This window comes from Cebus imitator, unplaced genomic scaffold (assembly GCF_001604975.1).
Source record: "Cebus imitator isolate Cc_AM_T3 unplaced genomic scaffold, Cebus_imitator-1.0 Scaffold45, whole genome shotgun sequence".
Taxonomy (NCBI): Eukaryota; Metazoa; Chordata; class Mammalia; order Primates; family Cebidae; genus Cebus; species Cebus imitator.
This window is the reverse complement of record NW_016107360.1, coordinates 13,780,266-13,793,020: the sequence shown is the minus strand read 5'-3', so window position 1 is coordinate 13,793,020 and position 12,755 is coordinate 13,780,266. Positions and strand designations below refer to the sequence as shown.

The 12,755-nt window shown below is 45.4% G+C and overlaps 1 protein-coding gene across 4 annotated transcripts; it reads right to left on the bottom strand.

Annotated features, from left to right (window-relative positions):
* Positions 1–1,059: 1,059 nt before the first annotated feature.
* Positions 1,060–4,561, bottom strand: PRR15 (proline rich 15). Of its 4 annotated transcripts, none has more exons than XM_017527079.2 (2): positions 3,989–4,561; positions 1,060–2,146 (listed from the first exon to the last, which is right to left on the bottom strand). In XM_017527079.2, exon 2 carries the CDS (start codon positions 2,000–2,002, stop codon positions 1,613–1,615), a length of 390 nt encoding a protein of 129 aa, XP_017382568.1. In that variant the 5' UTR covers positions 2,003–2,146; positions 3,989–4,561; the 3' UTR covers positions 1,060–1,612. The 4 variants fall into 4 exon arrangements, with proteins under 4 accessions (XP_017382568.1, XP_017382567.1, XP_037593864.1 ...); XM_017527078.2 differs by having other exon boundaries at positions 1,060–2,141; positions 3,989–4,537; XM_037737936.1 differs by lacking the exon at positions 3,989–4,561 and adding an exon at positions 3,295–3,519.
* Positions 4,562–12,755: the final 8,194 nt, after the last annotated feature.

Genomic DNA, 12,755 nt, shown 5'->3' with positions numbered 1-12,755 from the left:
CCACCTGGATGCGATTCTGGTCACATACTTTCCAGTTTGAAGTATACAATGAAAATGTCTTTTCATGCTTAAAAAAGCCCTCTCATAGAGTTTCTTTTTTAAGGTGTTCATAACCTCCAGATAAACACTGTTTGTTAGTGTAAGGCCTTTGGTATGCGGAAACTCATGTATCACACCGTTCGCTCTATTATTCTGCTGGTACCAAAGCTTGATTCATTCATTTAAATTCATTTTAGCCACCTTCATCAAATTTGTTAAATTTAACAATTGATGTTTTACTACCTTATAAATTATAATTTGAGAGAAACAAAAAAATAGCTTGTCTATATATACAAATTGAGAAGCTATAATTAAGTTCCTGCTTGTCATTATCTACAAAGATAGACACTTTGATCAATATAATTTCCCTGCCATGCATTTCTGGGTGTTTACAAATAAACTGAATTGTGGTGGGAAAAGATCCCAGGGCCTCTTAACAACTACAATAACTCTTGTAATTTTCTCAAAGTAAATGGTATTTTACTCTTTTTCTTGAAGTTCATAATAAAGCAAACATTTTTGTTAAGAATCTTCAGGTTGGTAGATCTAAAGGGTCTGAAACTAGATACATGCATACTTTAAAGAAATAAGCTTTTAAAGCAAAGTGTGAGAAAGCCTTCTACCTCTTTAGCTGCACAAACTGAGTTCAGTCCTTTCTGTTTTTTTAATTTTAGACAATTATTGGTAAGTTTAACAATGGATATGAAAAGGATATATTACTAGCATTGTAACTTACTATAGTCTATGAAAATGCACTGAAGTAAAAGGTGAATTTAGAAATAATGAATTGGTACCTCTTTCCCTTCCTCAAATATGGCTGATAAATAGGGATATCTGGCTAACGGGTTCCAGTCCGGGTGTTGCTGCTTTCCAGAAATGTTCTCTTCCCTGCAGCTTTCCAACAGTCACTGCTATGTTGTATGGCAAATGATTAACTCTGTCAGCTCGGACTTTGCATGCCTGCTAAGTATGATGGGTTTCAGTCTTGGAATGGGAAAAATACAAAAGTCACCTTAAGTCTTACAGTGCAACGGTTTTAATAGTCCACACTAAAATAGGCAGTACAGTTTTATAGTTTAACATTAAAAGCAATCCTGCCTTACTTTAAAATGCTTCTACTAAGAATGCTTCTTCCTCCCCCACTCCTTCACTTAAGGTGTAAGTCTAAGGAGGTACCCCTAAAGGGCATTTCTCAGGCATTAAAAATAGCACTGTGATTTGCTTTCCAGTCCTAAATAACAGCCACCTTCCTCATTTGAGAGGCTACAGCATGACCTAGGGGCCAGGGCCCCAGAATAGCTTTTTGAAAAAAGTTATGCCAACCTCCTCAGCGGCAGGTATCTTCTCTTACCACAAATAAATATTTAATGCATCCTTGAGTCATGAAATATTGAAAACCCAATTGACACTTCAATTTCCAGAAAAATAAAATGAAGGCATTGTGTGAATATTCTGAATTTGGTAGAATTAGACAACATGTAAGAGGGCAGGCCTGAAGTCTCGGGTTTGAAACTGGGGGTTTAGGGGTAGTGCTGGGTAAAGAGACAGTCCTGGAGCGCGCAGGCTACTGAGGCTATTGCTTGTCTTCGTGGGGGTCACCAGGGAAACCCGCCTCCTCCGGGGACCTGCCCCCCTCTGGGAGCAGTGTGGCACGCACTTTCCTCTTCTCTTTAAAGCGGCCGGAGCGCGAGATCTTCAAATTGCGGCGGCTGTTGCCGGATTTGTCCCCGTACAACTTGTCTGGCCTGGGGGGCTCGCCGGTGCCCCCAAGGAGATTGGGGTGCTGGTTCTCCCGGGAGCTGCTGGTCCAGTCCGGGCTGGGCGGCGCAGGTGGCGTGGGCTCCCCGGGAGCAGGCTGGGCCGGAGGCTGCATTCCCACCGCGGCTTCCTTGCTTTTCTTCCTGCTGTTCGTGAGCGATTTCCACCAGGGGCCGGAGCTGCCCGCACCGCTGCTGTCAGCCATGGCCGGAGGGCCTAGGGGCTCCGGGCACCCGGATGGAAGGGCCAAAGCGGCCAGTCTCTCCACGTGGTCTCCGCAGTTCACTCCGCCCCTTCTCCGGCTTGTCCCAGGTGGGCTGCTGGGTGGGTGCCCAGGGAGCGGCCTGTACTGGGGGAAGGAAACAAAACTTGGTTACTGGGTTGAAGTCACGTGTCCCCGGGTCCCATTTCCTCCCTTGTGCTCCGTCTGGCACCGGATCGGCTGGGGTTGGAGTGACCCAACCCCCGAGCCACGAAGCCCACAGTAGGCTCCACTGCGCCCCAGAGGGTGCTGGCGAAGGTGTCTTCCAGGGCGCCACCACCTGGTCTCCAGGCTGAGCCTTGAACTCTTTGGTTTCAACCTTCGCCTTGCCTTCAGGGGAAGTGCAGTGCAGTGGTCAGCGTGCGCGGGGAGGGGATTGGGGGGAACTAGGGAACGTTCCCGGCCATCTGGATCAACCCGTCTAGAGGGAAAATGACCCGCTCTGTCCACACTGCTTGACTGTAGATGGACGCCCAAAGGTGACCCATTCGCCCCAGAGTGGCCTCCCTTTGGATGTGCACCTGGGAGGAGGGCGCTGGGAACCAAGTACGTCCTCTCTACAGATGAACAGTGAGGCTTAATTAGTCTATGGCAAACAGTCACGAAACTTCCCTCCAAGATTTGTCCCCATAGACTTTCATCTCAGCAGCCTTTTCGATGAGATACTTCGGAGAATTTATATTCCAGTAGGAGAGAAGAACAAGCTTTTGATATTTTTGTTTTGCATCATTTAAATTCTGCTTTTAACCACTTCTGCCTTGTGACTTTCAAAGAAGCATGTCTAGACTTAACTTCCCTTGAAAACCGCCATCCTAATTCTTCATTTTGTTACCCAGAGCCCAATCTTGCGTCTTTTTGAAGTCACCACCGGCAGACGGTTGAGATGAAGCCAAGTATCAAATGGCCTCTTCCCTTAGTTTTGTATTAAAAATATGCACCTAGTCTGTATGACACAACTCTGAACTCTGGAGAATTTCAGTTACAAATTAAAGGCTTCTCTTTTTTTCCTTGTGCATTTCCCTCCTCTCAAGGAGAAAAAAACGCAACCAGAAACTCCGCAACAATGAGCTTCTTCCCCGAGCTTCTAAGACACCCCCACCCCCTGCGGAGCGCAAGGCCCCTTCTGAGCTCTTAGGTGCTGGTGCTGCAAACGAGACTCTCAGCCCACTTTCCGTGCGGGGTCTCTTGGGCGCTGCCACCAGCAACGCGCAGGATTCGCCTGCGCCGCGGCTCACTTCCAGGTTTCCGCTCGGCTCCTTCCCAGCCCACGCGCCGGGCGCTCCTGGGATTGGCGAACGCGCTGGCGAGGGAAACTTCGGCGGTGTTTGTTGTAGGAGGTTCTCCTCCCGGAACCGCCAGGGAGAGGAAGTCTGATCGCCTACGGGAGGCGGGGAGGCGGCGAGGCAGCGGAGCGGCCTGGGCTGCGCCCCGAAACAGCGGCACCCGCTCCTCCCCAGGATGCCCTGAGGACACTCTCCGGCACCGACTGGAAAACAATACAAGAAAAAAAAAAACGCTCAAAAGTTCCTTCGGTACAAAAGGCACCCACACCCTCAGGCACAATTACGTACTGCGTCTGCGAACATCCCATTCCCTCCTACTTTGCAGATCGGAAAAGCAACCCCTATCTCCAAGTCATTTAGTAGCAATGGTGGTTGGGTGTCCTGATGCTGCTTTCTGGCCTCTGACCTGCATTTTCTTCTTCACAATTAACTTTGTGAGCGCGGAAGGGCTTTGTACGAATTGCGCAAGGAAAAGATGGCAAATTACGCAAAAGCACAGAAAACGCAGTCCTGGAGCGTCAGTGGTTTGCAGCCTCTCTTAGCGCGCAGGGAGGCGGGGACCTGGGAGGCACCGGGCAGCACCCCGGGGTGACCCCCGGCGCCAGGCCTTGTCTCAGCGGACGCAGAACCACCCCCAGTAGCTCACCTGCTTGGACTTCACACGACCTAGAGGCCCTGCGCGGTAAACGCGGCCGAGAGCACGAAGGGGGCGCGCTAGGGTCAACCTGGAAGCCGGGGCTCGAGTCCCTCCCTGGGCTCGGACTTGGAGAGATCAGGCTTCTGGAAAGTGTGCGGGTCGGAATGCCTGCAGCCCAGCTAAATCAAGTGCTGCTGCTCGTCTCCTCTGGCACCTCCAATTTCTGCGCGCTGCGGCGGAAGCCCGGGGCTCGCAGCGTTGTCTGTTCTGGTCGGAGGGGGCGGCGGCGATGGGCTGCCAGACTTGCTGCCCCCGGTGAAGGTCCAGGCCGGCTTTCCCAGCTAGTGGTGTTTCATTCTCCGGCGCGTCCCTCTTCCCTGCTAGCACCGCCTGGGAGTCAGCTGAGAGATGGGACCCTGGCTGTTCACTCTGGCTCATCGAACTTGCCTACGCGTTGGTAGGAATGCGAAAAAGACATCTGCCTACCTGCTCGTTATTCGCCAACTGATTCGGGAAACCAGAACCCTGGGGCAGGTGGGGGAGAGAAAAAAAAATAACCCAGGAGGCGGTCACCGCTGCCACAGGTGCAGGTAGGAACTTCGCGTTCCCGCCCTCCGGGGGAGGAGATTGGATCAGGTCGCAGACGTGGCGCCAGCCTTGAGGTGTTTGATTGGAGAAAAGCTGTGCCGCGCCGCTCCCCGGATCGGCTCCTCGAAATGAAACGGGGGAGACCTGAGACCGGGAGGCCAAGACTGTAGCTGGGCTCCGCTGGGTAAAAGTTGCCCCAGCAGCTTTCCCTTGGCCTCATCCCCGATTTCTTTTCCCTCTTGCGGGTCCGGGGATCCCAAGTTTTGTAACTCACGGGAGCGAATCCACACCTGGGCAAAATGTTTGCGAGTTTCAGGTGCCCTTAGTTGAAAGGCTGTAACGTTATTGACAAGTTCGCTGTGTGCCAGCCAGGCGCCGTTACAGACGCCTTCTGTGGATTGTCTCTTACTTCTCACAGCAACCCTGGGAGGTAGGTATTATTATATTATACTCACTCGACAGGCGAGGAAATCCTCGCACGAGAAAGTTAAATGGTTGCTCAGGGTTGCCTGTCTGGTACGTGGCAGAGCAGGGTTGGAACCCAGGAGGTCTGCCTCTAGCTTCCACGGTTTTAACCACCACAGCCTGCCAGCCTGGGACTTTTAATTAACATGACTCAGTGAGGATGTCATATACAAGCATAACTCCTCAGAAGGACTGGGTATGGAGCAACTGAGCATCTTTGTTGTGAAAACTCTTTGCAGTATAAAAGCAGTGAAAGACAGTGGGACGAGATGGCTTAAGCCTGTAACCCTAGCACTTTGGTGGGGGCAGTGGGGGGGATCACATGAGGCCAGTCGTTTGAGACCAGCCTGGTCAATATGACAAAACCCTGTCTCTACTAGGGAAAAAAAGCAAGAAAACAAACATTAGGCGGGCGTGGTGGTGCACGTGGTGGTGCGTGGTGGTGGTGGTTTCTTGAGTAGTCCCAGCTGAGGAGAGATTAGCTGAGATGCAGAATGGGTGAGCATTTCAGATAGAGGAAGTAGCATGTGGAACAACTTGGAGGTGTAAAGAAATTGAGGTTTTTTTGAGTAGTTCAGCTACTGGGGAGGCTGGGACATGAGAATCACTTGAACCTGGGAGGCGGAGGTTGCGGTGAGCCGTGATCCTGCCACTGCACTCCAGCCTGGGCGACAGAGTGAGAGACTGTCTTAAAAAAAAAAAAATAGTGAAAGACATATTGCCTAACTCAAGTAATTTGCAATATAGAATTAGTAGAAAAATTTTTATAGAATATTTCAATTTGTGAAAGATAAAAATATGAATATATGATTTACTTTTTAGTTTGGGATTCTTTGAATTTTTATAATATGCACAGCACAGGGTATTTGAAAGTCATGCATTTTTATATATTTCTTGGGATTAATTTTAGAACATAAACATTCCATCACAGCACCAGGATTGAATAAAGGCAGGCCACCAACTTTGAGGGGAGAATGGGACAATGTATCATAGTGCCATTACTTTACAGATGACATTGAATCATGGAGGAATGCTCTTGTCTGAGGCATCATCACCAGTAGGAAGCTATGGAGCTGGGTTTTTACATTGTTTGTTGAGCATATGGGTGAAAGAACAAAAAATTTTGGAAAAGAAAATAGGTTCTGCCAATTGGCTCCTCAAGTGTGATTTTAACAAAAGGGTCAATGTTTTACTAATAAATAAACCTCTATTAACTGCTGAAATTTAAAAAAAGATTATTCAACCACTTCGAACTTAATGACAACATCTTATGAACCCTTGCATACTGGGAGGACATTTAAGGGGAGATGCAGAACAGGTGAGCATTTCAGATGGAGGAAGTAGCATGGGCAACAACTTGGAGGTGTGAAGAAATTGAGGTTTCTTGAGAGGCAAAGAGCAGGTGATCTGAGTGAGGAGAGGGAGCTGAAGCTGGAGAGGTGGGTGTGGCCAAACCATTAGGGACCACAATCCACTGAAGAGGAGTAACATGGTAAGATTCCCAGTTAAATGTCGAGCAACGGTGTGTAAAGAATGAATGGGGCAGGCACAGTAGCTCATGTCTGTAATCCCAGCACTTTGGGAGGCTGAGGTAGAAGGATTGCTTGAGCCTAGGTATTTGAGACCTGCCTGTGCAACGTGGTGAAACCCCAGTCTCTACAAAAAATACAAGAAATTAGCTAGGTGTGGTGGTGTGCACCTGTAGTCCCAGCTGCTTGGGAGGTGAGGCGGAAGGATCACTTGGGCCCAGGAGTTCCAGGCTGCAGTGAGCTATGACTGCACCACTGCACTCCAGCCTGGGCAACAAAGAAAGACCCTGTCTTAAATAAATAAATAAATCAGAGTGGATGGTAGAAGTGACAAAATGGGGCAATCAGGGAACCAGTTAGGAACTGTTGGAAGACTTCAGGTGGGATACTCTGAAGCCTGTAGTACAGTGGTGTCATTTGATGGGGGAGTGGTGGGGGTGAAGATAATTGGATAGATGCAATAGGGATATTGATCAATAGGGCACTATTTCATTTAATTCCTACAAATGAGATTGAGTTTGACTAGAAAGTGAAAAGGGAAATACTTTCACATCCTTCCCTGTGACTAGGAGTGGCCATGTGATTCAGTTTTGGCCTACAGGACTGTAACATTTCTGGAGCTGCTGCTTCTCCAGATAAAGGACAGAACCTTCCGAGAGAACACCTTTTGCCATACCGTTGATGCTTGCATTTAAGCACAGCGTGAGGATGTGACATCTGGTGTGGCAGCAGCCAGTGAGGCACCAGGCATGCTAAGGATGATGGCATGGGAGTCTGGAAGTGTCTGGGTCCCGATGACACCATCCATTCCCGGAAGGAACCCTGGAACCACCTACCTGTGGACTTTTAGTTCAGCGAAATCATACATATCCCTGTGGTTTAACCACAGATTTAAACACAATTTTCTGTTGCCTGCAGTCAAACCCATTCCTACCTGGTAGGGACTATTTTAGAGACAACATTGTCCAAAAGGGAAAAAAGGTAATATTGTCACATTTTTTTGGACGAATATGAAAAGTATTTCCCAAAAGAAGGAGGATTTAGTGAAATGTTAAAGTGATGGGCAAGTTTTTAGAGGCAGAGAATGTATCTGTAAAATTTTGAGTTAAGGGAATGAGTAGATAAAAGCATATGTGTAGTGCATGGATGTGTAAACTAGGGGTAAGACCAAAAGGTGAGGTTCATCAGATTATCTGAGATATTAATATAATATGACTTTTAAAGAGCGTTAAACATTAAAAGACTTATTTTTCCCCATTTTTGAATCTAGAACTGTTTTGATCTCTTGCTGCCCACCCCCTCCCCCCACAGTTAGTGCTACAAATATAGTTGTGTTCTGTAACTATTGATCCAGGAATCATATTGTTTGGTTCTATAAAAAGGACATGGGTTGAGCTAGACATCATACAGGATAGATGCATTTAAAAGTTGATTCATCTCCCAAAATCGGATGTCAAGAAGAAAAAAAAAGTTGATTATTTAGTTAATAGTAGATGACTTTTAATGTTACAGTATTGATATATGCTTTAACTGGACAGTGCTTATGTTAATAATTTATCTTGTCATTTTTCAAAAATGTGTTGATTTGGGTAAGGACATGTTTTTTCTTTTAAAAAATTAAATTGCTTCTTAGGTGAACTTTTAATGGTAATATTTATACTCAAAGACACTAGAGAATGAATTCTTAGAGGGCAAGCATTGCACTAGCAATTAAAATCAGAATTCTTTTTTCTTTTTTTAATTGCATTTTAGGTTTTGGGGTACATTTTGAAGAACATGCAAGATATTTGCATAGGTACACACATGGCAGTGTGATTTGCTGCCTTCCTCCCCTTCACCTATATCTGGCATTTCTCCCCATGCTATCTCTTCCCAACTCCCCACCCCCCCGTCCCTCCCCTGTTTCCCCCAAACAGACCCCAGTGTGTAGTGCTCCCCTCCCTGTGTCCATGTGTTCTCATTGTTCAACACCCGCCTATGACTGAGAACATGCAGTGTTTAATTTTCTGCTCTTGTGTCAGTTTGCTGAGAATGATGGTTTTCAGGTTCATCCATGTCCCTACAAAGGACACGAACTCATCGTTTTTTATGGCTGCATAATATTCCATGGTGTATATGTGCCACATTTTCCCTGTCCAGTCTATCATCGATGGGCATTTGGGTTGGTTCTAGGTCTTTGCTATTGTAAACAGTGCTGCAATGAACATTCACGTGCATGTGTTCTTATAGTAGAATGATTTATAATCCTTTGGATATATACCCAGTAATGGGGTTGCTGGGTCAAATGGAATTTCTATTTCTAGGTCCTTAAGGAATCGCCACACTGTCTTCCACAATGATTGAGCTAATTTACACTCCCACCAACAGTGTAAAAGTTCCTCTTTCTCCACATCCTCTCTGTCATCTGTTGTCTCTAGATTTTTTAATGAAAATCAGAATTTAAAAGGTTAAACATGGCAACTGCTATCCTAGCATACCGTTGTATGGTAGATTAAGAAATGTGTTATCTTCCTTTAAGTGTCTGTATTAGGAACTGGGCAAAGAGGAAAACAAGATGAGAAATTTAGAGAAATATAGAAATGCAGCTAATCAAAATGAAGAAAATAAGAATCACCTATATTCTTTTCATTCAAGGATGACCCTGGCTAATGTTTTGGTATTGGTCCTTTTGAGGTTTTTACCACTTATTTTCATGTTTACTCTTTTTTTTCCCTTTCCCTTCCTTTCTTTCTTTCTTTTTTGGACTCCATCATTTGGAAATTAGACATGTATCTCTCCTGTCCTTTTCCTTTATAGTCATCAATGTATGGATAGTTTACGATTTTTTTTCTCCCTTCTGTGTACTTACATCAGTGTTGTGGATTTAGAGAGTGGGGATTTTACCCATGCATGAAATTGGAATCCACTTTTTATAGCATCTCATCCTGTACCTTGTCAGGTTAACACAAATGCACATCTAGAAGTTCAAAAATTATAGTCACAAAACACTAATTATTTCAGTTCTATACATTTTCCCTGAGTACTACGTGAGCCAAGCAAGGCTGATTTATTTGCCCAATGCCACCTTTCTCTGCAATTCATCAACACCAGCTGACTCTTCCTGAACCCACTCCTGGTCCCTGTGTCTCACGAGTCCGTTCCCTGAATCATAGGTCTGCAAGTCATCAGCCTCTCTGTTCACCTGTCTTAACAAATGGTCATCCAGTGTCTGTGTGAACAGGGCTGGGAATGAGGAACTCATGGTCTGCTGAGTCAGCCGTTCCACAGGAGAACAGTGGGAGATACCTGTTGGAGCCTCTTTCTTGAGTAACAGCCTCATCTTGGCCCTCCTTCCCCTTCTCCGTAGGAACCTATTGATATTTTCATTCTCCCTTTGTTAGTCCAACTCCCAGATGTGGCTTCTATACTTGCTGTCTCCATTTTCTCCCCCAACTCCATTCTGGCATCTGCACCCCTATCCCTCTAACAGAGTTTCTCTAAGGTCCCTGGGTTTAGAGGACATTTATCAGTCCTCATCTTTTTGACCTATCTGCAACATCAGCACTACTGACTCTTCCTGAAGACATTCACTGTTCTGCCTGGTCTTCTTTTTTCTCTCTGGCTGCTGCTTTGTCTCCTTTCCTAGTCTGTCCTCTCCTTTCCTGTCATATTATGAATAGAGCTAAGCTTAGGAGCTGTTACCATGAGACAGATGCCATGCTAGGTGCTCTCCATGTATTATCGCATATAATCCTCATAACAACCACTAACTGTTTTACAGAGGATGCCAGTGGTACTCAGGCAAAACAGCCTGCGGTTAGTAGAGCCAGGATCCAATGTCAGGCAACCTGACTGACTGCAGAGCTCCAGCTTCTCAACACTTCAGGATGTTAGAATTCTTGAGGTTCAGTCCTAAGTCCTCTTCTGGTGATTGTTGCTATGCCCATGGCTTCAAGTGTCATTTCTGTGAAGTTGACTCTTGAATTTATATCTTTAGCTTGGGTTTCTCTGAATTCCAGGTCTAAGTATTTAACCAGTTCTTCATCATTTCTGCTTGAGTGTCTTAAAGTCATATCAAGCTAAATAAGTGTAATAAGTGTAAAATAGGATCTCCCAACATTGTCTCCTACTTCTGCTATCTGCCTTTATTGCAGGTCTAAGTGACTGGCACCCCATCTAGGCAGTAATGCAAACCATTAAGGTGTCTGTCTTGTCCATTTGGGCTGTTATAGCAAAATACCAAACACTGGGTGGTTTATCAACAACAGAAATTTGTTTCTTACAGTTCTGGGGGCTGGGAATTAAGGCACCACTAGATTTGGTGTCGAGTGAGGGCACATGTTCTGATTCATAGATGGCTGTCTTCTTGCTTTGTCTTTACATAGTGAAAAGGGTGAGGGAGCTCTCTGGGGTCTCCTTTATAAAGATACTAATGCCATTCATGAAGGCTCAGCTTTCATGATCTAATCCCCTCCCAAAGGCTTTGCCTCTGAATACCATCGCATTGGGGATTAGGTTTCAAAATAGGAATTTTGGGTGGACATAAACGTTCAGTCTGCAGCAGTGTCTTTCTTGGTTTCTCCCTCTGCAGAGTCTCACATCCAATGTTTCCTAAAGCCTGTCAACTCGATTTCTTCGCCGTGTTTTTTTTTTTTTTTTGAGATGGAGTATCAATCTGTCACCACGCTGAAGTGCAGTGGCGTGATCTTGGCTCATTGCAACCTCTGCCTCCCAGGTTCAAGTGATTTCCTGTCACAGCCTCCCGAGTAGCTGGGACTACAGGTGCACACCACCATGCCCAGCTAATTTTTCTATATTTTTAGTAGAGATGGGGTTTCACTGTGTTGGCCAGGATGGTCTCAATCTCTTGACCTCATGATCTGCCTGCCTTAGCCTCCCAAAGTGCTGGGATTACAAGTGTGAGCCACCGCGTCTGGCCAACTCTATTTCTTAAATGCCTCTTGCGTCCAACTACCACCTTCCGTTTCCATTGGTCCTCTGTAATCTAAACTATCATCGTCTCTCAATTGCAACCACAAAAGAAAAAAAGCAACCTAACTTGAAACCCTCTATCCACTTTTGCCCTGCTTCATCCTTATGGTACCCAGAATGACCATTTAAAATTATCTCCCTGCTTATAACCCCACAACAGTGCCCCCTTGCATGACTCACGAAGCGCTATGTAATTATATATGACCTATATAACCTAATTCTTCAGTCCCGCCTCATTCTTCTCTTCCCCTCCAGCCACACTGACTTCTGTCACTCTCAGCAAAACCTTCCTTGATAATTACCTCACCCCCAGCCAAACTATATGGCACTTCTGTTGTGTTATTATTTAATGGAGATTGCTGTTCTTTATTTGGTGGTTTACATTTATTCTATTTTTGCTGTTTTTTCCTTCTTGTATCTCACAATTTCTATCTGAGAATACTTCTCTCTGGAATACATCCTTCAGATTTTCTTTAAGGGAGGATCGGCTGTTGGTAAGCTCTTTTTAGCTGTTGTCTGCTATTTTGTAATTCCGGTATGATATTTTTGTTGTGTATAGAATTTTAGTTTGGCAGTTATTTTAGTACATTGAACATACATCATTTCACTGTCCTTAGGCTTACATTATTTCTGCTGAGAGGTCAGCTGTCAATCTGTTCCTTTTTTGAAGGTGACTGGTACTTTTTTTTTTTTTTTTCCCTCTGCTGCTATTAAGATTTTTTTATCTCCTTGACTTGGGTTTTCTTTAGTATCACTGTAATGTATCCAAGTATGGATTTCTTTTTATTTTTATACTGTTGAGGATTATATGCTGCTTTTTTTTCTCTTCAGAATTTAAGACTTTATTTTCTTGTTCAACTTAACGTAGAAGTACATTGTAGTATAGATCAGTTTCTTTTGCAAAATTACAAATTTCAAGAATCTTCCACTTCTGCATACTTTGTTTTTTAAAAAAAACATAGACACACCTGTAATCCCAGCACTTGGGAGGCCGAGGTGGGTGGATTACAAGGTCAGGAGATCGAGACCATCCTGGCCAACATAGTGAAACCCCGTCTCTACTAAAATATAAAAATTAGCTGGGCGTGGTGGCAAGCGTCTGTTGTCCCAGCTACTCAGGAGGCTGAGGCAGGAGAATTGCTTGAACCTGGGAGGCAGAGGTTGCAGTGAGCCAAGATTGCGCCACTGTACTCCAGCCTGGCACCTGGTGACAGAGCGAGACT

Excerpts from the sequence above, each read along its gene's own strand:
- PRR15 (XM_017527079.2), bottom strand. The coding sequence starts at position 2,002 with ATGGCTGACAGCAGCGGTGCGGGCAGCTCCGGCCCCTGGTGGAAATCG.